At 47.8% G+C, this 26218-nt stretch overlaps 1 protein-coding gene across 1 annotated transcript in view; it reads left to right on the forward strand.

The window, feature by feature from the left end:
• The window catches only part of MAD1L1 (mitotic arrest deficient 1 like 1), a 600356-nt gene that overhangs the window by 186903 nt on the left and 387235 nt on the right, over positions 1-26218 (forward strand). The window contains exon 4 of the mRNA XM_060260565.1: positions 15858-16089. Within this exon, the coding sequence (XP_060116548.1) occupies positions 15858-16089 (232 nt within the window). The remainder of the gene's footprint in view (positions 1-15857; positions 16090-26218) is intronic.

Below are 26218 nucleotides of genomic sequence, written 5' to 3' on the forward strand. Positions count from 1 at the left end.
GCGCGTGCCTATCGTTTGCTAAAGTATTTTGTTTTTCCTTTGGTTGAATTATTGCCTGTTCGATCCCAGTGGGAAAATAAATGTGTGCGTGTGTATATTTGTACACACACACACACACACTCTGAGACAACAGGGTCTCGGTTGATTGCTGATAGCACTCCACAATTAAGAAGCACGCATTTACACATCTATCTTCAATTTGGACATATGTATTTGCTCCACTGTTCCCCCAATTAAATCCAACAAAATGGCGACCATGCAAACTTAGTTTGCTATTCCTGCTTGTGTCTGTTGAAACGTTTTCATTACGTTGTATGTCAATTTATTGTTCACTCTCTCCCTGTGTGTACAGGACTTAATTGCCGTTTCGTTGTATCTGAGGAAGTGTGCGTGTGCACGAAAGGTTATGCCTTGAGAACATATGAACATATGAAGCTGCCTTATACTGAATCAGATCCTTGGTCCATCAAAGTTAGTATTGTCTTCTCAGACTGGCAGCAGCTCTCTAGGGTCTCAAGCTGAGGATTTTCACGCCTACTTGCCTGGACCCTTTTTAGTTGGAGATACCAGGGATTGAACCTGGGACCTTCTGCTTACCAAGCAGATGCTCTACCACTGAGCCACCATTCCTCCTCATGAATATATGAACATATGAAGCTGCCTTATACTGAATCAGACCCTAGGTCCATCAAAGTCAGTATTGTCTACTCAGACTGCCAGCGGCTCTCCAGAATCTGAAGCTGAGGTTTTTCACACCTACTTGACTTTTTGAGTTGGAGATGCCAGGGATTGAACCTGGGACCTTCTGCTTACCAAGCAGATGCTCTACCACTGAGCCACCGTCCCTCCCCTGTTGGTCTTAAAACTCTGTTGGTCTTAAAGGTGCCACTGGACTCATACTTTATTTATTGTTTTTATTCTATTTGTATCCTGCCCTACCCTGCAAGCAGACACAGGGCGGTTCACGACACAAAGTAAAGCAATAAACTCTGCAAGCTGTAGTTACGCCTTCCTCCTTCCCCCTTTCCTTCTTTGTTCCCTACAGCTGTGGTATGTCTCTTCTATAGTGCCAGGGGCACGTTTTGAAACGGACTTAAAGTCTTTCAGGATGCCTCCCTTGCTGTTGTAGCCACATTAGTCCCTGATGCTAATGAAGGCTGGTGGTTAGAAAAGGAGAATCTGGAAGGTGATGGGACCCTCCCAGGAGGAAGTTTCTGAAAGACTCTGGTTTGTTTCATCTTTTGCCTGCAACCCAAGGGTTGAGGTAATAGCTAGGTAAAGCTTTGTTTTTTTCTTTTGCACTGTGTCGGGGATTACCTGCCCTGTTAAAGAAACTTTTCTTTAAGCTTTCGTTAACCTGTCTCTGTGTGGCAGAGCCAGTGCCTAATCGGCCTTACTTTAAGAGAAGGCAAAAATCATAGCCAGCTCGGGGTAGCTGGAAATTGTTGAGTCCTTTAGGGCAGGTTTTCCCAAACTTCTTTCCCCCTGTGGCCTGGTTATTTTTACACTTCTTTGTGGCCCACTAAAATTCGGGGATGGAGCCAGGAGACTTTGGGGGTAGAGCTGGGAGACAGGAATTATGTCATTTCCTGTGGTGTCACTTCCAGGTCAAGGGCCAAGTGATGTCACTTCCAGGGCAGTACCCCAAACCTGCCTCTTCTTCTGACGTAACTTTGTTTTCAGAAAAATCTCTCTGAAACTCATGCTGAGCCAAAATGGGGGTGGAAAGTGAGTGGTCTGCAACTTTTTAATACATTCCCAGGGTCCTCTCTTTCCACCCCCATGCCTGCATGCACCTATCTGTTCATGTGTTTTTCTCCAGCTTGGAAGAACTCCTAATGTCCATGTTCAATTGCCTGTACCACCTACACACCCCTTCCCCAACAGCACTGGCCAGTGTATGCAGTTGGGAGTACTGTTGCCATTGCCATCAGGAATGCCAGCACTGTGTACCACTCACACTGGGCCTGGGCAGCTGCTCTACCTCAAATAATGCTGACATATTTAGTAGGCCCTTCCTTCAGCAGCTGATACTGGAACCCTGCCTCAAGCTACAACCAAGCTTGCTTGGTTTCAAGAAAATCTTTTGACAGCTATTTTTCATACCTATCCTTGACTGAAACACTGGGAAATTGCTGTGAAAGGTAGCAGAGAATTGTATTGCAATTAATGAATTAATTTCAGGTTATATGAAGTTCATACAAGCTTTTCTGCAGTTATCCCAAAAAGGATATTTATGAGGGGCTTGCAGCTTTTTACTGGTTGTGTTTCCCATGCCTTTAAAAGCAACCTGTTCTGCAGATATTGAGCCAGTGAACTTCTTTCATCCTTTTTAATATCTACAGGAGGAGCTTAATTTTGGTGTCAGACATCTGTTAAAAGCAGGACCAGTAAAATGGTGCCAAGTTCATAGTTCCATCACTTCCAGTGCTGTTGAGATATAAAGCAGTAATCTCCAGTAATCTCTTTCTGCTTCAAACCTCTCACTGTCACTCACTCACACAAAAATCTCATAGAAAGGCCAGCTGGGTACAACTGGGGGTTCCAGCTTTTCTTTGGCAGAGCTCCTATATCTGCAACAACAGTATGATGAACAGAAAAGTTTTATCCAGTAAAAATGGAAGGAAACAAAGAAAGAGAAAGGGAAAGAATGAAATGGAAGGAAAGGAAAGAAAGAACATAAGAGAAGCCATGTTGGATCAGGCCAGTGGACCATCCAATCCAAAATTCTCTCACACAGTGCCCAAAAAGCACCAGAATGTCCACCAGTGGGGCAAGGGCACTAGAAGCCCTTCTACTGTTGCTTCCCCCCCCCCCAGCACCAAGAATACAGACAGAGCATCACTTGCAGGGAAAGAAAGAAAGGGGGGGCAAAGAAAAAAAAAGCCTTACTCACCATCAGATGACCCCAGCCAGCAACAATTCTGCCCAGGGGTCATTTGGTAAAACAAAATAGCTACTGGAATGTCCACTTCCAGCTCCTCTCGACTGAACCCCCCCCCCCCTTTTTGCCACCCAGGCCTCCCAGGGGAATCTCCCCAAAAGAGCATACTGCAAGGCACATGAAAGCTCATACCTTGAAGAACACTTCATGCGTCTAAAGTGCCAGTGGACTCAGGCTTTTCTCTCAAACACTGGGAGGGGGGCGGGGGGGAGAAGGAAGGAGAGTCAGTTCCGCTCCTCTCTGTACAACACAGAGACATTGGGGGATGGAAGGAAGCAAAACAGGGCTCAGGCTTTGCAGCCTGTGTCAGTCTTCAAGCTTAGCTTTTTTCTGCACAACAGAGAGACAGGAAAGGAAGGAAGCAGAGCAGAGCTCATGCTTTGTTGGGGGTGGGGCTAGCTTTGGCTTTTCTTGTGACCTGATACTGAGGCTTCCGTGGCTCAGTACTGGGCCGTGACCCTGCAAATGGGAAATGCTGCTTCAGGGGGGAAAATTAGGGTGGGCTGAGCCCTATATCTAACCTAACCTGGTGGCAGCAATAAAACAAATGTGCCCTGTCTGTAAGCCTCAGGCTGGCCTCCCTCCAGGGAGTGGGGAGGTGGTTCAGGGAACCCCTGGGCACTACATCTTCTGTGCCCGTTCTTGGTCATAACTGTAATATGGCATCTAAACACTGTTGCCAATATTCAAGTTGGGCCTAGAGAGCTCCCAATTCCAAATCAACTGTAGACTATAGAGATCAGTTGCCCTGAGGAAAAAATGACTGCTTTGAAAGGTAGTGTGAGGTTTTGCCAAGTAACACTCAGATAGACTTCGACTATGAAGACACAGGAAACCTTTACAGATATGTCATTACGCAAGTGCATACTTTTCCCTTGAAAGGCTTTGCCTGAAGTGAGATCAATAGGTATGGGACAGCATTAAGTGATTCCCAAAATATCTGGGGACTTTGGGGGTGAACCCAGGAGACCTTGGGGGTGGAGCCAGGGGCAAGGTGGCAACAAGCATAACAAGTCCGAAGGGAGTTCTGGCCATCACATTTAAGGGACCGCTCACCTTTGAAGTGCCTTCCCTCCTTTGGAAATAATGAAAAATAGGGGCACCTTCTTTTGGGGCTCATAGAATTGGACCCCCTAGTCCAATCTTTTACAAACATGGAGGGTGTTTTAAGGAGAAACACTGGATGCTATGGTGCAAATTTGGTGCCTCTACATCAAAAATGTGATGCTTCTACCTCAAAAATTTGGTGCCTCTACCAAATTTGGTGCTTCTGGACATCTGACAGCAATGAAGATCCTGTGAATTTAGGGGGAGGTATTTGTGAATTTCCTGCATTGTGCAGGGGATTGGACTAGATGACCCTGGAGGTCCCTTCCAACTCTTTGATTCTGTGATTCTACCACTTAACCACTACACCAAACTGGCTCTACACCAAAATGGATCGGAAGTGCATTATTTAGTGTGTGTGGAAGGCACCAAGTGTCCCACGCTCTATCCTTCCTTGAAGCTCTTGCTTTAACTGTGCCTTCCACATCTGAATTTGCCAGGTCAACACAATTCCTTTGAAGCAGCACAGGAAGAAATTGTCAGTTTTTCTCGTGAACGGAATTGATTGGCTCTCCGTCGCCTGGCCTTCCCTGAATCCCTTTCTAACTTTCTAAATTTCACTAGTGCTCAGTGCTGCAAGTAATCTTGTGCTTAGAGGCAGGTCCCCGCTGTTTGTTTTCTTTCTCACTTGAAAAAGCCGCAGCACAGCTCTTTGGTGCTGGCGCATCAGTGTAATGAGATGCCGAAGCAAAAGGTCCCTTCAGTTCCCGGTACGACCCGTCGCACGAATTGTCAAAACCTTATCGTTTTGCTGTTCTTCTAGCAAGATGGTTGTAGATCTTCCTTTTTTCTTCTCTCTCTGTCTCCCACATCTGCGTTTTCGTCATCACTCTGCATTTCCCAGCCGCCCGGTAGAGCCGTATCAAGGGGGGCAGAGGGGGGTTCTTGCCCCGGGCGCCACTGGAGGGGGGGGCGCCAAATTGGGTATGGAGTCCTTGGGGAGGAAGGGAGGAGAAATAGCTTGCTTTGCTAGGCTCTCTTGGTCACACAGCAGAGCTACTGAGCCAAACCTCTCTTCCTTCTTTTGGCTGAGGCTCCTCCCCCTCCTGGTCCCCTGGGGAAGGAAGGAAAGAGCCGGAGGATCCTTTGCTCAGTTCTCTGGATCCCATGGGAGAGATGCAAAGAAAGCACCTTTAAGATCGATGAGTGCTAATGTTTTAAGCATGTTTTAAGTTGGGTTTTTTTTTTTTAAAAAAAGGAAATTGTTTGTCTGTGTCCTTTATAAAGTTTATACCACTGCTACCTGACATCACATTGTATGACACGCATGGCCCGACCTGACAAGGTCTCATTTATGTCAGATCCGGCCCTCATAACAAAATGTGATTGACACATTTAAGGTATCGCACTAGGTTCTGGGAGGCCGGTTCAAATCTCCACTGTCCCACGGAAGCTTGCTGGGAGACCTCGGCGCAGTCGCACCCTCTCAGCCTACCGCTAACCTACCTAATCTTTCTTCCCAGCGGGCACCCAAAGCAGCTTGCATCGTTCCCGTCGCCTTCGTTTTATCTTCACAACAACCCCGTGAGGTAGGTGAGGCTTAGAGAGTATGACTGGACAGAGGTTATCCAGGGCAGAGTGGAGATTTTGAACCTGGGTCTCCCAGATACTGGCCCAACGCTCTTAACCGCTGCGCTGCACTAGCTCTTTTGTGTTATTCGGCTACCTGGATAGGAACAGGAGGTTTTGTTGTTGTTGGGTTTTTTATTGCTGAGAGAAGACTGAATAACTGTGGAAACCTCTAAGTTGCTGCTGCCGCCTTGGGTGACTTTAGATCTTGACTTGAGGGAAGAATTGGGTTGAATGCTTCTGTTGACTTTCTTAGTGGTCCATACACCGAAGATGCGTCAGCGGTTTAATGCAGTAGCTAAAAAGGCAAATGCAGTTTTGGGCGGTATCAACAGGAGTATAGCGTCCAGATTGGGGAGGGACGGTGGCTCAGTGGTAGAGCATCTGCTTGGGAAGCAGAAGGTCCCAGGTTCAATCCCTGGCATCTCCAAAAAGGCTCCAGGCAAGTAGGCATGAAAATCCTCCGCTTGAGACCCTGAAGAGCCGCTGCCAGTCTGAGAAGACAATACTGACTTTGATGGACCGAGGGTCTGATTCAGTATAAGGCAGCTTCGTACGTTCATCACACAAAGTGATGGTATCGCTTTACTCTGCTCTGTTAGGCTCTGTTACTCTACTCCTTACTCTGTTAGACTTCACCCTGGAGTATTGTGTTCACTTTGGGGCACCGCAAGCTGGAACATGTCCAGAGGAGGGCAACGAAGATGGTGAGGGGGGTCTGGAGACCAAGTCTTATGAGGAAAGGTTGGGTAGCCTGGAGAGGAGATGACTGAGAGGTGATATGATCACCATCTTCAATTATTTGAAGGACTGTCATATAGAGGATCTTGCAGAACTGCTTGAAATTAAGAGAGTTTTTGGCTCAACGTCCTGACAGAGCGGTTCCTCAGTGGAACAGGCTTCCTCAGGAGATGGAGGGCTCTCCTACCTTGGAGGTTTTGAAACAGAGACGAGAAAGCCATCTGGCAGATATCGGTGATGACGGCATTGGATTTATATCCCGCCCTCCACTCCGAATCTCAGAGCGTTCTCCTTTATCCTTTACCTTCTTCCCCCCCACAACAGACACCCTGCGAGGTGGGTGGGGCTGAGAGGGCTCTCCCAGCAGCTGCCCTTTCAAGGACAGAGTCTCAGAGCGGCTCACAATCTCCTTTCCCTTCCTCCCCCACAACAGACACCCTGTGAGGTGGGTGGGGCTGGAGAGGGCTCTCACAGCAGCTGCCCTTTCAAGGACAGAGTCTCAGAGCGGCTCACAATCTCCTTTCCCTTCCTCCCCCACAACAGACACCCTGCGAGGTGGGTGGGGCTGAGAGGGCTCTCCCAGCAGCTGCCCTTTCAAGGACAACCTCTGCCAGAGCTAGGGCTGACCCAAGGCCATTTCAGCTGGTGCAAGTGGAGGAGTGGGGAATCAAACCCTGTCAAGAACATAAGAGAAGCCATGTTGGATCAGGCCAGTGGCCCATCTAGTCCAACACTCTGTGTCACACAGTGGCCAATATATGTGTTTGTGTATACACACACATACACACACACACACTGTATATATATATATATATACACACACGCACACACACACTGTGGCTAATAGTCATTGATGGACATCTCAGATAAGAGTCCGCACACTTCACCACTACAGCCAAACTGGCTCAATGCTGATCCTGTGAATTAGGCAGATCATGGGAAGAAAGGTAGGAAGGGCTACATCAGTGCTTTGTTCTTGTGGTCCTTTCTTACACGCCCAGGGAGAAATACTGTTCGCCACTATGGGGTCAGGGAGAAAATTTTCTGCAGGCCATTTTGGCCGGGGATCTTGGAGGTTTTTTTGGGGGGGGCAGGGGTGGTATTTGGAGGGGGAGGTATTTGTGAATTTCCTGCCTCGTGCAGGGGGTTGGACTAGATGACTCTGGAAGTTCCTTCCGACCGTATGATTCTCCACCTTCGCTGGCAAACCAAGGAGCCGAAATGAACAATTCTTCTGCTGAGCTATTTTTAACATCATACGCTGTACCTTTTCTTTATTGTTAAATCAGAATAATGAGCTTTGTGCTTTGGCGCAGGGGACATTGATCTGCCCCTGTTCTGAAAACACTTTGCGGATGCCGAGAAAGTTGACAGAGGGCACCGCACTGGGGTCCCTGGATCTCTACAGATTGGTTTTGACTGGCAGCATCCCAGGCAGGGCTCTGGTCTGCTTGGGGGGGGGGGGGGGCATCCGTTCTTGTGCTGTCTACTCAAAACCCCGTCCCTGATTTATATTTGCATTCATGTGCAAATGTCTCGCAAGAGCACAACCGGCTTCTGCTGTAATCCCACACGCTCTGCCCTTGTCCTCTCCGCACCCCACACCCTTTGACAGTTCCAGGCTGCCGACTGCTTGCTGTGAAGGGTTTCAAAGGCTTGTTTTGTGCTTTTGGGGTTTAATCTTGCGGTGGGGGGGGGGGGGGGTAGCGAGAGATGCTCTTTTTCTCTAGCAGTGGAAAGAAGGGGGCCTGGAGTGTCTGGGTCTCTGTCACTAGAGGGCGCCAAAACAAGCAGGGAGATCGGTAACCCTGACATTTCGGAGCCCTTCCCTGCAAGCTCTCTCGCCTCGGGAAGGAGGAGTGAAAAATGGCCTTTTCTATTTGCAGTTTTGCCATTAAAGTGCCGTAAAACCAGACCGTTGTACTGAGGATTTATTGCTGACCAGGGACATCTTAGGTGTTCGATTTAGCTGCCTTTTCGGCCATCAGTCAGGTGTTTTTTTTTTTCTTTTCAGAAAATAAAAAAATGGGTTGACTGTACAAATGGCTGCCTTGTTAGTGGAATACAGAGCTCTTTCTCCCTTTCTTATTTCCTTTCTGTGTGTGTGTGTGCATGTGTCTTTCTTTTTGTCTCTCACATTCTACGTTTTGGTCTATCTGCCTCTCCTTCCTTCCTTCCTTCCTTCCTTCCTTCCTTCCTTCCTTCCTTCCTTCCTTCCTTCCTTCCTTCCTTCCTTCCCTCCCTCCCTCTCTCCCTTCCTTCCTTCCTTCCTTCCTTCCTTCCTTCCCTCCCTCCCTCTCTCCCTTCCTTCCTTCCTTCCCTCCCCCCTCCCTCCCCCCTCCCTCCCTCCCTCTCTCCCTTCCTTCCTTCCTTCCTTCCTTCCTTCCTTCCTTCCTTCCTTCCTTCCTTCCTTCCTTCCTTCCTTCCTTCCTTCCTTCCTTCCTTCCTCCCTCCCTCCCTCCCTCCCTCCCTCCCTTCCTTCCTTCCTTCCTTCCTTCCTTCCTTCCTTCCTCCCTCCCTCCCTCCCTCCCTCCCTCCCTCCCTTCCTCCCTCTATTTTGGATTTAACTCATGATGTGTGGCTTTCCTTGTAAATCAGCTTAAAATAAAGACATCAGAAAAAGACATGCTTGGTGTAAACTGGTATCTTGAATCCAAAGAGGTGGAAGAGAGGAGTCCACCAGCAACTCAGAAACTAACAAAAATTCATTTCAAAGGAACCTTCACTTAGTCTGAGCTTGTTTCATTGGTCGAATGATGATGACAATGATGACAACATTGGGTTTATACCCCGTCTTTCACTCTGAATCTCAGAGTCCCAGAGTGGCTCAACATTAGAAATGGGATAAGATCATACATACAGCAACAATGTGTGCTATACACCGTCATCTATGGTGGTGTACGCAGTGCTATACACAGTAATTGTGCTGTGTACTGTTGTGCGATCTTATTTATTATTATCATTCTGTTTTGGGGCCGGTCGTTGTTTTATTTTGTGAAATGTGCCCTTCCCGCCTATGATGCCCTTTATCGTATAGTTTTTGGGGATGTGAATTTTATTGCATCGTTTTTAGTCTTCCTTTTGTAGGTTTTTATTATTATTTAAGCCACGTTGCGATCCGCCCTGAGCCTGTTTACGGGAAAGGGTGGGATAGAAGCCTGCAAAATAAAAGAAAATAAATAATAAAAAAATAGTATCGTCCACAGTCCTTATCCCTTTATTCACCTTCCTGAATGATTTCACCATAGGATAGCCCTGTTGCCTGTGTAAGAGAGCCCTCCTGAATAATTCAGTCTTGCTTAGCTTGTGGGAAGCCAATAGAGTGGGAGCGACAGGAAGGTAACTTTAAACATGAATATAAGTTACGATGGATATACACTCCCATGCATCTGACAAAGTGAGCTCTGCCCCACAAAAGCTTCTGCTCCGGTCGATTGTTGTTAGTTTTTAAGGTGCCCCCGGACTCCAGGTAGACCTTTTGAAGCTCCCTGTGGCCCTCAGCTGATGCCGCTCAACGTTCCCTGGGAGCGTGTCTTCTTTCTGTGACTTGCTATTGGAAAAGCTCCAGGAAAAACCCCTCTGTTCTCCAGAGGCTAGTTGAAGTTCATTCCACAAATGGGCAGTTTTTGGAGGTAGGAGGTTGAAGCTGTAGGAGTCAGGAGTATTGCTTATACCGGTGACAAGTTAAGGAGAACCTGGGATGTTCCGTCTTCCAGCATGGAGCCCTACTGTTTGGGTTGGTTGGGGGGTTGAATAAGTCAGGGCCATTATGGAAGGTCTGGCTGGTGGGTTAGTTGCTTTGCCCTCACCATGGCCATTTGGGGCACCATTAGCATTGCTAGGCTTCAGAGTGTGCTGAGCGTTCTCCCAGAGCATAAGAACATAAGAGAAGCCATGCTGGATCAGGCCAATGGCCCATTCATTCCGACATTCTGTGTCACACAGTGGCCAAAAAACAACAAGTGCCATCAGGAGGTCCATCAGTGGGGCCAGGACACCAGAAGCCCTCCTACTGTTGGCCCTCCCAAGCACCAAGAAGACAGAGCATCACTGCCCCAGACATAAGAACATAAGAGAAGCCATGCTGGATCAGGCCAATGGCCCATTCATTCCGACACTCTGTGTCACACAGTGGCCAAAAAACAACAACAAGTGCCATCAGGAGGTCCATCAGTGGGGCCAGGACACCAGAAGCCCTCCTACTGTTGCCCCTCCCAAGCACCAAGAAGACAGAGCATCACTGCCCCAGACATAAGAACATAAGAGAAGCCGTGTTGGATCAGGCCAATGGCCCATTCATTCCGACACTCTGTGTCACACAGTGGCCAAAAAACAACAACAAGTGCCATCAGGAGGTCCATCAGTGGGGCCAGGACACCAGAAGCCCTCCTACTGTTGCCCCTCCCAAGCACCAAGAAGACAGAGCATCACTGCCCCAGACATAAGAACATAAGAGAAGCCATGTTGGATCAGGCCAATGGCCCATTCATTCCAACACTCTGTGTCACAGAGTGGCAAAAAGAAAACAAGCGCCATCAGGAGGTCAGTCAGTGGGGCCAGGACACTAGAAGCCCTCCCACTGTTGCCCCCCCCCCCAAGCACCAAGAATACAGAGCATCACTTGCCCCAGACAGAGAGTTCTATCATTACCCTGTGGCTAAGAGCCACTGATGGACCTCTTCTCCAGATGTCCATCCAATCCAATTACAGTAGATCTCCAGTCTACAGATATGGGTTCCCCTGGAGAAAATAGCAGCTTTGGAGGCTGGACCTTGTGGCTTCACGTGTCAACCGAGTGCTGCCCTTTCCCCCAATGCCACCCTTCCCGGGCTCCACCCCCAAACCATCAAAAAATCCCCAGTCTGGAGCTGGCAACCATAGACGTAATCCAACTGTCTTTCTTCCCTTCCTCTTTCCATCAGGCCCGTAGCCAGGATTTCAAATGTCGAGGGAGCATTTAAGTTTCTCAGGGGGCACCTTAATAAATTTAATTCTTGCCGGGGGCAGGGGGGGGGGGAGCTGTTTACTGGTGCTCTTTCTGTCTGACCTCCTCCAGGTTGTCTTTGGCAGCAGCAAGGCACAGGCAGGGGCTTCCTTACTTTCCAAAGGGCCATTTCCCCCACCCCCCAGGACTCTGAACAGGGAAGACCAACCTCTCACAATCTGCCTGCCCGCCTCTCAGGCATCAGCAGAGGCAGCAGGCTGTGGGTTGGGCTCCCCCCCCCAGGTAGTCAGGGGGCAGGGCCCCACCGGCCCCCCTGTAGCAACGGGCCTGCTCTTCATGCTTCTGCGGGGGCTCCCCTGGCCACCTGATTCTCTGACATGAATCCCCCCCCCCAAGTAATCGTGAGACAGCTATGTGTACCTCATGACCAGTGTTCCCTCTAAGCTGTGGAGTCTTGTGAGCAAAAATTCTACTTCGTGAACTACAGGCATGAAAGCTGTGAGCTCCTGCATCAATTAGAAGAAGAAGAATTGCAGATTTATACCCCGCCTTCTCTCTGAATCAGACTCAGCGTGGCTTACAATCTCTTATGTCTTCTTGCCGCACAACAGACGCCCTGTGATGTAGATGGGGCTGAGAAGAAGAGGAAGACTGCAGATTTATACCCCGCCTTCTCTCTGAATCAGACTCAGCGCGGCTTACAATCTCTTATGTCTTCTTGCCGCACAACAGACGCCCTGTGATGTAGGTGGGGCTGAGAAGAAAAGAAGACTGCAGATTTATACCCCGCCTTCTCTCTGAATCAGACTCAGCGCGGCTTACAATCTCTTCTGTCTTCTTGCCCCACAACAGATGCCCTGTGATGTAGGTGGGGCTGAGAAAAGAGGAAGACTGCAGATTTATACCCCGCCTTCTCTCTGAATCAGACTCAGCGCGGCTTACAATCTCTTATGTCTTCTTGCCGCACAACAGACGCCCTGTGATGTAGGTGGGGCTGAGAAGAAAAGAAGACTGCAGATTTATACCCCGCCTTCTCTCTGAATCAGACTCAGCGCGGCTTACAATCTCTTATGTCTTCTTGCCGCACAACAGACGCCCTGTGATGTAGGTGGGGCTGAGAAGAAAAGAAGACTGCAGATTTATACCCCGCCTTCTCTCTGAATCAGACTCAGCGCGGCTTACAATCTCTTCTGTCTTCTTGCCCCACAACAGATGCCCTGTGATGTAGGTGGGGCTGAGAAAAGAGGAAGACTGCAGATTTATACCCCGCCTTCTCTCTGAATCAGACTCAGCGCGGCTTACAATCTTTTATGTCTTCTTGCCGCACAACAGATGCCCTGTGATGTAGGTAGGGCTGAGAAGAAGACTGCAGATTTATACCCCGCCCTTCTCTCTGAATCAGAGACACAGTGCGGCTTACAATCTCCTATGTCTTCTTCCCCCCACAACAGACGCCCTGTGATGTAGGTGGCGCTGAAAAGAAGAGGAAGACTGCGGATTTATACCCTGCCCTTCTCTCTGAATCAGAGACTCAGTGCGGCTTACAATCTCCTATGTCTTCTTCCCCCCCACAAGAGATGCCCGGTGAGGCGGGTGGGGCTGAGAGAGCTCTCACAGCAGCTGCCCTTTCAAGGACAACCTCTGCCAGAGCTATGGCTGACCCAAGGCCATTCCAGCAGCAGCAAGTGGAGGAGTGGGGAATCAAACCCGGTTCTCCCAGATAAGAGTCCGCCCACTTAACCACTACACCAAACTGGCTCCAACTAGTTTGCTCTGGGGCCATTTTTCCTGAGCAAAGACAAAAATGTGTGAGCTGGTGGCTCAAAAACTGTGAGCTAGCTCACACTAACTCAGCTGAGAGGGAACATTGCTACTGACATGTGAGAGACCAACAGGAAGTGACCTGTAATGCAGAAGGCAAAAATAGTCATTTTTTCCTGGGTTTTCCCTTTCTAGAGATCATGCAGTCGCCTAGGGCCCGTCGATTCACTGGAATCTTTTTTAATGCTGCAAAATGTGTGTCTATTTTTTTTCCCTTACCCATAAAGACAGAAGTATTAACTTGGTTGTTGTCTCACTTTGAAGGGAAATTAATTGGCTATTTTAAGATCTGCCTCATCAGTGAAACAGCTATAAATATCTTTCACCTCTTGGGATAAGTGGGAAATGAAATGTCTCTTAGCTCGCTCAGGAAAAGCTGACAGTATTTAATCGCGGTGACTACATCCAAAGTCCTGGAATGTCAGCAAACTGGAGTCCCAGATTAGGCTGGGGATAGGTTAGGCTGCAATTTAAAATGTTAAATGTGGTGGAGAAATGAAAAAAAAGAAGATGATATTGGATTTATATCCCGCCCTCCACTCCGAAGAGTCTCAGAGTGGCTCACAATCCCCTTTCCCTTCCTCCCCCACAGCAGACACCCTGTGAGGTGGGTGGGGCTGGAGAGGGCTCTCACAGCAGCTGCCCTTTCAAGGACAACCTCTGCCAGAGCTATGGCTGACCCAAGGCCATTCCAGCAGGTGCAAGTGGAGGAGTGGGGAATCAAACCCGGTTCTCCCAGATAAGAGTCCGCACACTTAACCACTACATCAAACTTGCTCTCCAGAAAAGAAACCCAGGAATAAGACCATCTCCATCCTTAAAGAATCAGAACAAAAAGTTACTTGTAGAACTGATTCATGCATCTGTGATTATCGGGAAGAAAGTGTCCTTACTGCCCCGATAGGCTGGGTGTGTGAAATGAGTCAACTCAGTCAGTTCTCACACATACGATTTTCTGATCCATTTGAATGCTGCCTGTGATGTTCTAGTTATAAGAGTAGCACCAGGTAACTCGCTCCATTGCACCATGCGCCAGACTGCCATCGTATCCAGACAGTGGTTTGCGGTTCATCATCACATCCAGATGCCTGTGTGTGATTTGTCATTAGATCCAAATATCACGTGTGGTTCCGTATCGAAATAACTGTGTGCTGCTTTTCATTATATTCACATATTTGTGTGCCATTTGTTGTGGTCTCCAAATAGTTGCGTGTAATCTGTCACGGTCTCTACATTTCAGTCTGCGAGTTGTTGTTTCATCCGATATCTGTGTGCGCTTCCTCATTATATCCAAATAGCCATTGCTATATCTAAGTATCTTCGTGCATTAGGGTTTGTAGAATCTTTCGGGCTCAAGTGCCGTGTTCCACTGGAGAAAGTTTTTCTTCCAGACGTTTCGTTCTCAGCTGCGGAGAACATCCTCAGTGGCGTTGCAGCCGGAGCAGGCGCCACTGAGGATGTTCTCCGCAGCTGAGAATGAAACGTCTGGAAGAAAAACTTTCTCCAGTAGAACACGGCACTTGAGCCCGAAAGATTCTACAAACCCTAATGATGTTACCAGCCGTGAAAACCTGAAATCTTTGATATCTTCATGCACTTTGTCATTTTGTCCAGATATTCATGTGCAGGTTTTCAGTACGTCTAAATGTCTCTGTGTGGTTTATTGTTACGTTCAGATATTAACATGCAGTTCATCAATATATCCGAACATTCATGCACGGTTCACTATCCAAATATCTGCGTGCGCTCTGCCGTTGCATCCAAGTATCCATGAACAAATTTTTGTTATATCCATATGTTCATGTTCAGTTTATCCTTACATCAAAATATTTGTGTCTCGTTCGTCGTTAAAATGAAATATTTGTGTTCATTGTTATAGCCAGATACCCATGTGCAGCTTGTCATTATATCAATATTCATGCACAGTTTGTCGTTATAGCTCAGCCGTCATGGGCAGTCTGTCGTTATTTTTAAATATCCATGTGCAAGTTTATCAATAGATCCAAATGTCTGTGGTTGTTCATTTTTATATAAAGACATTCTTGTGTCATTTGTCAATTTGGTGGGGTGGTAAAGTGTGCAGGTTCTTATCTGGGAGAACCAGGTTTGATTCCCCACGTCTCCACGTGCAGCTGCCGGTGTGACCTTGAGTCAGTCACAAGTTCTTTCAGAGCTGTTCTCTGAAGAGCAGTTCTCAAAAGAAAAGAAAAAGAATTGCAGATTTATACCCCATCCTTCTCCCTGGATCAGAGACTCAGAGTGGCTTACAATCTCCCATATCTTCTCCCCCCCACAACAGACACCCTGTGAGGTGGGTGGGGCTGAGAGGGCTCTCACAGCAGCTGCCCTTTCAAGGACAACCTCTGCCAGAGCTATGGCTAACCCAAGGCCATTCCAGCAGGTGCAAGTGGAGGAGTGGGGAATCAAACCCGGTTCTCCCAGATAAGAGTCCACACACTTAACTACTACACCAAACTGGCTCTCTCAGCCCCACCTACCTCATGGAGTGTATGTTGTGGGGAAGGAAGGGAAAGGAGATTGTAGGCCGCTTTAGGACACCAAGTAAAGGGCAGGGTATAAATCCAATCTCCGCCTTCTCCTCCAATATTTGTGCGTAGGTCTGCCCCTTCTCGTAGCTCCCTGCCTGAACTTTCACACTCACAATGATACTTCTCTCCCACCGTCTTTTGTTGTTGTTGTTGTTGATCCGCCTTGTGCTTGTTTCTGTAGGTTGGCAATCACGACTCCAGCAAGACCAAAGTCCTCCACCTCAGCGAGAATCCAGCCAGCCTCGCCAAGCGGCAGCATCTGCAGGAGCAGGCCCAGCTGCGCGAGGAGTGCCAGCGCTTGAGAGAGCGGATCCTGGTGCTGGAAAGAGGAGGCTCCCTCCCCGGAACCTCAGAGGGGGTTGTGACCCTCCCAGAAGGGGCTGAGGGTCTCCCGTCAACCTCAGAAGTCGCAGGTACGTGGCGAGCCACTCATCAGAGTGTTATTTTATTACACGGGTCCCGTGGCACTTTAAAGACCGACAAAAATTTATTCCTACAGAATCAGATGAACCAGATCACGCTTTATCACAGGGGTGGGGAACCTCCGTCCCGAGGGCCATATACGGCCCTCGAGGTCACTTGGTGTGGCCCTCGGAGATTGCTGGACAGATACATAGATTGCCATGTGGCAGCCTCCCTGGGGCCCGGCTGGCCAGTGAGGATCGTGGGGCCCAGCCACACTGTGCAGCAGCCTCTCCTGGGCCAGGCAGGGATCACAGGGCCCAGATGTACTGTGCGGCAGCCTCCCTGGGGCCTGGCTGGCCAGAATTGCTGCAGGGCCTGGAAAAGTTACTGCCACAGTTCAGTTTGCACTTGATTATCCCAGAGGGCATGGCCTAATATGCTAATGAGTGTGTGACCTAATATTAGGGGATGTGGTCTAATATGCTACTGAGTTCCTGCTGGGCTTTTTCTACAAAAAAGCCCTGGAGCTATGCATTTGCCTAGGGCGGCGGGCCGAGTGTGTGTGTGCGTGTGTGTACCAGATTAGGTTCTCCCCACATGGCTTCAAATAGAAAAAAAAAATTATTTGCATTAATTTTGCTGGCCTGAATCATTTTCCCTCGGCGGAACATTTTTTAAGTTGATAATTTTTTATGGCCCGCGAATGATGCTACAAATATCCATATGGCCCTTGGCAGAAAAAAGGTTCCCCACCCCTGCTTTATGAGATGCATTGGAGTGGTGGTGGCAAATAATGTTGAGTCGCAGCTGCTTATGCCAATGTTTTTTAAGGCAAGAGACATTCCAAGGTGGTTTGCCATTGCTTGCCTCTGCGTAGCAACCCTGGGCCTCGTTGGTGGCCTCCCATCCTAATACTAATGAGGGCTAGCCCTGCTTAGCTTCAAGATCTAATGAGATGGGACTAGCCTGGGCCATCCTAGTCAGGGGAAAAGGCATATGAAGGTGGTTTGCCATTGCCTGCCTCTGCATAGCAACCCTGGACTTCCTTGGTGTACTCCCATCCAAATAATAACAAGGCTGACTTTGCTTGGGTTCCAAGACCTGACAAGATGGTGCTTTCCTGGTCAAGGGATACTCTGGGCCATCCTGGTCAGGGAAAAAGGCATATGAAGGTGGTTTGCCATTCCCTGCCTCTGCATAGCAACCCTGGACTTCCTTGGTGTACTCCCATCCAAATAATAACAAGGCTGACTTTGCTTGGGTTCCAGGACCTGACAAGATGGTGCTTTCCTGATCAAGGGATACTCTGGGCCATCCTGGTCAGGGAAAAAGGCATATGAAGGTGGTTTGCCATTGCCTGTCTCTGCATAGCGACCCTAGACTTCCTTGGTGTACTCCCATCCAAATGATAATGAGGCTGACCTTGCTTGGTTTCCAAGACCTGACGAGATGGTGCTTTCCTGGTCAAGGGATACTCTGGGCTATCCTGGTCAAAAGAAAAGGCGTACGAAGGTGGTTTGCCATTGCCTGCCTCTGTGTAGCAATCCTAGGCTTCCTGGGTGGACTCCCATCCAAATAATAACAAGGCTGACCTTGTTTGACTTCAAAGACCTGACAAGATGGGGCTAACCTGGGTCATCCTGGTCAGGGAAAAAGGCATATGAAGGTGGTTTGCCATTGCCTGCCTCTGCATAGCGACCCTAGACTTCCTTGGTGTACTCCCATCCAAATGATAATGAGGCTGACCTTGCTTGGTTTCCAAGACCTGACGAGATGGCGCTTTCCTGTTCAAGGGATACTCTGGGCTATCCTGGTCAAGGGAAAAGGCATACGAAGGTGGTTTGCCATTGCCTGCCTCTGTGTAGCAATCCTAGGCTTCCTGGGTGGACTCTCATCCAAATAATAACAAGGCTGACTTTGCTTGGCTTCCAAGACCTGATAAGATGAGACTGGCCTGGACCATCCTAGGCAGGGGAAAAGGCATATGAAGGTAGTTTGCCATTGCCTGCCTCTGCGTAGCAACCCTAGGCTTTCTGGGTGGGCTCCCATCCGAATAATAACAAGGCTGACCCTGCTTGGCTTCCAAGACTTGATGCGCTGGGGCTGACCTGGGCCATCCTCATCAAGGGAAAAGGCATACGAAGGTGGTTCGCCATTGCCTGCCTCTGCATAGCAACTTTGGGCCTCCAGATACTAACCAGGGCTGACCCTGATTAGCTTCTGAGATTGAGTGAGATCAGGCTAGCCTGGGCCATCCAGGTGAAGGCGATGGCGTTGTCATCCATATTTATACGTAAAGGTTACCTTTCTTGTACCTGCAACTGAAAACGTATCTGTTACGGCTATATCCACGTCTCTGCTAAAGCGAGCTCTAACACACTGTTCTTGGATGAAAGGAATATCGGTAGTCTTTCAGAGACATCACCAGCCTTGCCACAGTGACCATGGTGGCTTCCCATCTGGAATTCTGTACCGTACCGCATTTCCCATGGGTTTCGGTTCTGCTTGTTCACTCCTTCATGAGAAGCCTGTCGATACACTAGGACTGGGGTCCCTGGCCTTTTTGAGCACGTGGGAACCTTTGTCATTCCGACATAGAGCGCTGGATGCAACTGTGCAATGGCTGCTCGTCTGGAATTACCCCCCGTGACAGCACTTTGTATCGATCCGGGTGTTTCGGCAGGGGGTGGATCCTGCTACCGTAGAACAAAAATGAACTCCAAACATTGTTCTGAAGCGTACTTGCCATGTTGATTTTTTAAAAAAAAAACGTATTATATGTTTAATTCTTATTTATTTTATTTGATTTGATTTTCAGTCCGCCTTTCCTGTAGAACAGGCTCAGGGCGGGTTACCTCATAAAACAATCAACCAGTAAAAACCGATTTAAAATACACGAAATCTAAAATGACAGAGACTAAAATGGCAGGTTCTGCTTCACAGACATGGTCTGTGGTCCAGCTCCGGCAGGTCTTGTGGCGCTGGGATGGAATGAGGGATGGAACGAAGGGAGGAGGCTGGTAACAAGTGATGCCCACAGCCGCAGCTGAAAGCCGGGCGAAAGAGCTGTTTTACAGGCCCTGCGGAATTGAAGCAGATCCCGCAGATCTCCATCTGCAATATAGCAATATATATATATATACTTTTTTACCATTTTGTTTTTAACATAAGATATCGTATTTTACTATGTTGCCAGCTGCTCTAAGGCCTGCTTGCAAGGAAGAGCAACCTATAAATCCAACACAATAAATACTGCACCCTTCTTGCAAGCCAGCTCAGGGCGGGTAACTTCAAAGTTATAAAACATTAAAAACCATTTATTACAATGCATAGTTCAAACCAGGGCTTTTTGTGAGCAGGAACACATAAGAACACAGTTTATTTATTTATTTTATTTAGGATTTATATCCCGCCCTTCCCACAAGTGGCTCAGGGCGGCTTCCAACAATTAGTCGAACATAAAAATTGAACAATATTTAAATATGTAAACAGTTAAACATTTAAAACAGATAAAACCTTAAAAACTAATAAACAATCCAAATATATATAAAACAGGAGTCAGGCAAGCTACATTGAGTTCTCATCTCAGCTAGGTGTAGGCTAGCCGGAAGAGGGTCGTCTTACAGGCCCTGCGGAACTGAACAAGGTCCCGCAGGGCCCTCACCTCCTCCGGCAGCTGGTTCCACCATGTGGGGGCCATAACAGAGAAAGCCCTTTCTCTGGTGGATTTCAAGCAGGCTTCTTTTGGCCCAGGGATAGTGAGGAGGTTTTGTGTTCCCGACCTCAGTACTCTCTGGGGAACATGTGGGGAGAGACGGTCCTTCAGGTAGACAGGTCCCAGGCCATATAGGGCTTTAAAGGTAATAACCAGCACCTTGTACCCAGTTCCGGCTGGCTTGGCACCAGTGGGTATGACCTAATATGCAAATGAGTTCTTGCTGCACTTTTCTACAAAAAAATCCTGTGTGAAACAATGGTGACATCCGGGGTGTGGCTTAATATGCAAATGAGTTCCTGCTGGGCTTTTCCCACAAAAAACCTGTGTGAAACAATGGTGACATCAGAGGTGTGGCTTAATATGCAAATGTGTTCCTGCTGGGATTTTTCTACAAAAAAATCCTGTGTGAAACAATGGTGACATCCGGGGTGTGGCTTAATATGCAAATGAGTTCCTGCTGGGCTTTTCCCACAAAAAACCTGTGTGAAACAATGGTGACATCAGAGGTGTGGCTTAATATGCAAATGTGTTCCTGCTGGGATTTTTCTACAAAAAAATCCTGTGTGAAACAATGGTGACATCAGAGGTGTGGCTTAATATGCAAATGAGTTCCTGCTGGGCTTTTCCTACAAAAAATCCTGTGTGAGACAATGGTGACATCAGGGGTGTGGCTTAATATGCAAATAGGTTCCTGCTGGGCCTTTCCTACAAAAAATCCTGTGTGAAACTATGGTGACATCAGGGGTATGGCTTAATATGTAAATGAGTTCCTGCCAGGCTTTTTCTACAAAAAAAAAATCGCATGTGAAACAATGGTGCCACCAGGGGTGTGTGGCCTAATATGCAAATGAGTCCCTGCTGGGCTTTCCCAGAAAAATCCTGTGTGAAACAATGGTGCTGTCAGGGGGTGTGGCTTAATATGGAAATGAGTTCCTGCTGGCTTTTTTTTGACAAAAAAGCCCTGCCTTAAACCGATTAAAGATGGCAAAATATTTACATTATAGCCATAACAGCCGGATGGATGGTAACAGAAGTCACAGCAAATTTACGATAGAGCATATTTCTTGCACCATCAGAGATTAAAACATATGAACATATGAAGCTGCCTTCTACTGAATCAGACCCTTGGTCCATAGAAGTCAGTATTGTCTACTCAGACTGGCAGCGGCTCTCCAGGGTCTCAGGCTGAGGTTTTTCACACCTATTTGCCTGGATCCTTTTTAGTTGGAGATGCCAGGGATTGAACCTGGGACCTTCTGCTTCCCAAGCAGATGCTCTGCCACTGAGCCACCGTCCCTCCCCTTACAACAACAGCAACATGTACCCTTATTCAAGGGACCATTTAAAGGCTAGTGACTATAGGTAGGCTCAGCGAGCCAGGCAGAGCAACACGGGTTCTGAGGAGCCCTCTTTTATTCTCCTGATAAAGCCCTGACTGAGAAAGCTCAAAACGGAGGGATGCATTTGCTATGTTGGGTGTAAAATCTGAAACAGATAAAAAAAAGAGAATGCTGTGTCAGAAGGGACAGGTTGGTACGTGATGCAAAGAACTGATTTTTTTTTTTTAACAGCGGCATCCACTGCGACCCTTACTGTTTTAGCCCAGGCTAGCCAGATTTCAGCAGATCTCACAAGCTAATAATAATAATAATAATAATAATAAATTTATTCTTATATCCCGCCCTCCCCCGCCGAGGCGGGCTCAGGGCGGCTCACAGGACATGGTATATACCATGATTACAATAAAATACAATCATTACTATAAAAGACAATTAAAATATAGTTAAATTACATTCAAATTAAGTTAAATAAACAATTAAAATATTATAGGCTACAGATTAAAGTGCTAAGCAGGGCTGATCCTGGCTAGTTTTTTTGGGCTGGGAGATCCAGAGTCGCAACGCGGAGATATGCAACAGCAAACCACCACTGAAAGTTTTGCGCCTTGAAAACCCTCCGGGGCCTCCGTAAGTCAGCTGTGAATTGGAAGCATTTTTCACCATCCTCCTTTAACAAGGCTCTTGTGTCATGAGGCGTGGTAACCTTAGCTGAGAGTGATGGTTCAGTTCCAATTTTGGGCCCTTAAGTTGTATATTAACCTTGTAGGTTCCTTATTCCAGTGTTGGGGTTAAGTTTCTTTCCCCTCTCTGGTTTTCCTCAGTTCCATCCCACATCAGGGGCTCTTAAATCACTTTCCCTTGATCCTGGACCCAAAGGGCTGTGCAAACAAGGATCGGGTGGCAGGTGGAGTTTACCATACCTCCACAATTCATTCAAGAGTCAAGATAGACACCGCAGAGGGTGTGGCTGGAACATCTTGATTCGTTTATCATAGAGACAAGGATATTTGGGGGGGGGTCACGATGTTAGCCTGACATAGTTATATAAATGAGCATGCAGATAAAATCCTCTGTTTTCATAACAGTGTGGTATCTAGCTTGATCTGGAGCAGGGGTGTCAAACACGCAGCCCGGGGTTCGAATCAGGCTCCTGGAGGGTTCCTATCAGGCCCCCAAGCTGTCATCTGTTTCCTTCTCCCCATCTCTTGCTTCCTTCTGCATCACAGCTTGCTTTGCAAGGCTTGCTCAATTGCACAGGAGCCTCAGAGGAAAACCTCTATTTTCTCCATTGGCTGAGACTCTTCCCTTGAGGGGGAATAGCTTGCTTTGCCAGACTCTCTCAGTTGCACAGCGGAGCTACTGAACCAAGCCTCTCTTGCTTCTATTGGCTGAGGCTCCTCCCCCCCCCAGTCCCCTGGGGAAGGAAGGAAAGAGCCAGAGCTTCCTCTCCTGGATCCCATGGGACAAATACAAAGAAAACACCTTTAAGACCAACGAGTGCTAACATTTTAAGCATGTTTTAAGGTGTTTTAAAATATATATATATATTTTTAATTGTGTTTGCGTTCTTTATAAAGTTTATATCTCTGCTACCTAATCTTAAATCAGGTACACATACGGCCTGGCCCGACATGGCCTGGCCCAACAAAGTCTCACTTATGTCAGATCCGGCCCTCATAACAAATGTGTTCGACACTCCTCATCTAGAGTCAGTTGCTCCCCTTGTGGAGATGGAAAATCGACAAGGAGATCGATAATAGGCTGGCAAAGGCAAACCATGCATTTGGCCGACTGCATAAAAGGATGTGGAGCAACAAGCATCTGAAAAAAGGCACAAAGATCAGTGTTTACAAAGCGGTTGTGATGACAACCCTCATCTACGGCTCCGAATCGTGGGTTTTATACCGTCATCACCTGCGACTCCTTGAGCGCTTTCATCAGCGCTGCCTTTGCACCATCCTCAACATCCACTGGAGTGACTTTGTGACCAACACCGAAGTCCTCAAGCGGGCGGAGGTTACCAGCATCGAGGCACTGCTGTTGAAGACGCAGCTGCGCTGGGCAGGGCATATTTCCAGGATGGAAAACCACCGCCTTCCCAAGATTGCCCTGTATGGCGAACTTTCCACTGGCCATCGAAATAGAGGGGCACCAAAGAAGAGGTACAAGGACTCCTTGAAGAAATCCCTTGGTACCTGTCTCAACCATCACCAGTGGTCTGACCTAGCCTCAGATCGCAAAGCATGGAGGCACACCATCCACCAGGCTGTCTCTTCCTTTGAGAACGCACGCATAGCTGGTCTTGAGGACAAAAGGAGATTGAGGAAGAATCGCACTGCTACAGCACCAACCCTAAATCAGACTTTTCCCTGCAGCCACTGTGGCCGGACCTGCCTGTCCCGCATTGGTCTTGTCAGCCACCAGCGAGCCTGCAGCAGACGTGGACTGCTGCACCTTTCTTAAATCTTCGTTCGCGAAGTCAAGCCGAGAGGGGAGATGGAAAAGGGAAGGAAATGGATGGTCTATTTATCCCACCTGCTCCAGCAGCAAACCTGTTGTTCGTTTGTGTTGGTTGGATGCATTAATATCCGCAGGTATTTCTGTGTCACGAACAAAGTAACCTTTGATCAGATTTGACTCATTTCTTCTCTCCGAGACTCTCCGACAACGCAAAAGCTCCTCTCCGCCCCCCCCCCTCCCCACTTAACCGCAGTGCCACTTCCTGATGATCCAAAACGAGGTCAGTTTCTCATCTGTACTGAGGAAAGTCTGTACATCAAAGGGAACAATATCAGTCCAACTGTAACTTGTCACTGCAAACACAGAGCGATGAGCGAGCGGTGTTGAGCCTCTCTGCCACACTGCATAGGTGTTGTAAATTAGATCTACGTGCACTTCGTCTCAGAGATGCCTTTCCTTAACGAAACTGGGGGGAAAATACCTGTGGAAAGAAACTCTCCTTTTTGACCCGTCCCTGTCTGTTTCCCCCCCCCCCCCCCAAGTTGCATTTTCCTGCTTCTAACTCTGCCATATATAGGAAGGTTTTTGTGGCATAGGGAAATTGCAGGCAGTCTTTGATGCAACAAAAGTTCTTCACTTAGGTAGGAAAAATCAAATGCGTAATTACGGGATGGGGGGAGACTTGTCTTGGCAGCAGGATGCGCAAAAAGGGGTTTTTTAGAACATACACTGAACATGAGGCAGCAGTGTGATGCAACTTTGGTCTGTATCAACAAAAGTGTGTTATGCAAATCACCCAAACTGATAATATTGATTTGCTCTGCTCTGGTTAGAGCTCACCTAGAGTATTGTATTCAGTTTGGGGCACCATTGTTGAAGAAGGATTTAGACAAACTGGAACATGTCCAGAGAAGGGCAACGAAGTTGGTGAGGGGTCTGGAGACCAAGTTCTATGAAGAAAGGTTGGGAGGAGCTGGGTATGTTTCGTCTGGAGAGGAGATGAACAAATGGGGGAGGTATTTGTGAGTTTCCTGCACGTGCAGGGGGTTGGACTAGATGACCCTGGAGGTTCCTTCCAACTCTATGATTCTATGATGGAGAGGTGATCACCATCTTTAAGAACTTGAAGGGCTGTTCTATAGAGGATGGTGCAGAGTTGTTTTTTTGTTGCCTCAGGAGGTCGGACCGGAACCAATGGGTTGAAATTAAATCAAAAGATTTTCCAGCTCAACATTAGGAAGAACTTCCTGACAGTTAGAGTGGTTCCTCAGTGGAACAGGCTTCCTCAGGAGGTGGTGGGCTCTCCTTCCTTGGAGGTTTTCAAGCAGAGGCTAGATGGCCATCTGACAGCAATGAAGATCCTGTGAATTTAGGGAGAGGTCTTTGTGAGTTTGGAGCGGTTCCTCAGTGGAACAGGCTTCCTCGGGAGGCGGTGGGCTCTCCTTCCTTGGAGGTTTTCAAGCAGAGGCTAGATGGCCCTCTGACAGCAATGCTGATTCTGTGAACTTAAACCAGCGGGACCACATAAACAATACATACAGCCAATAGAATAAATCGGTGATGTGGGCATTAAACAACGAAGTAAATCATGTCAAAAATAATGTGAATTGTAATTTTATTGTATAAATATGCAGTGCAAAATGATACTTAGAGGCATATCGTAAGATACTTCAATACTCGAAATCACAAGGAGAGTCACACAGGGAGAGCACAATACTCCATGATCCTAGAATGCAGAGTCCAATAACGACAAAGTCTATCCGAGGTTCACCTTAGAAGCAGGCAATAAAGAATGTTGCAGAAAATGTAGTGTCTTCAAGGAGACGAACACAGAAAGATCCAATCCGGAACGGAAGATGTGTCTCCTAACTGTGGCCAGTAAACTTTTGTCAAGCAGATTCCAATACTAAATGTCAATCCTATGGTAAGTCAGTCTCGCTCGTGGAGGTGCCAGTCAACGTGCATATTTATACAGTGCAAACAGAATCCACATTAATTGTTTTCGACATGATTTACTGCATTGCTTAGCGTCTACACCACAGATTTATTCTGTTGATTCTGCGAACTTTGGCAGATCGTGAACGGGAGGGCCGGAAGGGCTGCATCAGTGCTTCGTTCTCATGGCCCCTTCTTACATGCCCAGCGAAACGCTGATGGCCACTTTGGGGACAGGGAGCAATTTTCTCCAGACCAGTTTGACCACGAATCCTGGAGGGTTTTTGCCATCTTCTGGATATGGAACAGGGGAACTGTGTGTGTGTGGGGGGGGAGGTATTTGTGAATTTCCTTCATTATGCAGGGGATTGGATTAGATGACCTTGGAGGCACCTTCCAACTCTATGATTCTACCAGCTCTGCCACGGAAACTTGCTTGGTGACCTCAGACCAGACGCACGCTGTCTGCTTTACCTACCTCCCAGGGATGTTGTGAGGATAAGATGGGGGAAGAGAGAAGCTCTTAAACTGCTGGGGGGGGGGGGGGAGTGAGGTATAACTATCGGAATCAGTAAATAGATTGAGTTGCAGTGGAAGAGGTTTATACCCTTGCGACTAAGATTGCATGTGACTCCCACGAGTGGTTGTTGGGTTAAAGCAGCCAAAAGTAAAATAATTGGGACA

The sequence above is a fragment of the Heteronotia binoei genome, chromosome 20, assembly GCF_032191835.1.
Source record: "Heteronotia binoei isolate CCM8104 ecotype False Entrance Well chromosome 20, APGP_CSIRO_Hbin_v1, whole genome shotgun sequence".
Lineage (NCBI taxonomy): Eukaryota > Metazoa > Chordata > Lepidosauria > Squamata > Gekkonidae > Heteronotia > Heteronotia binoei.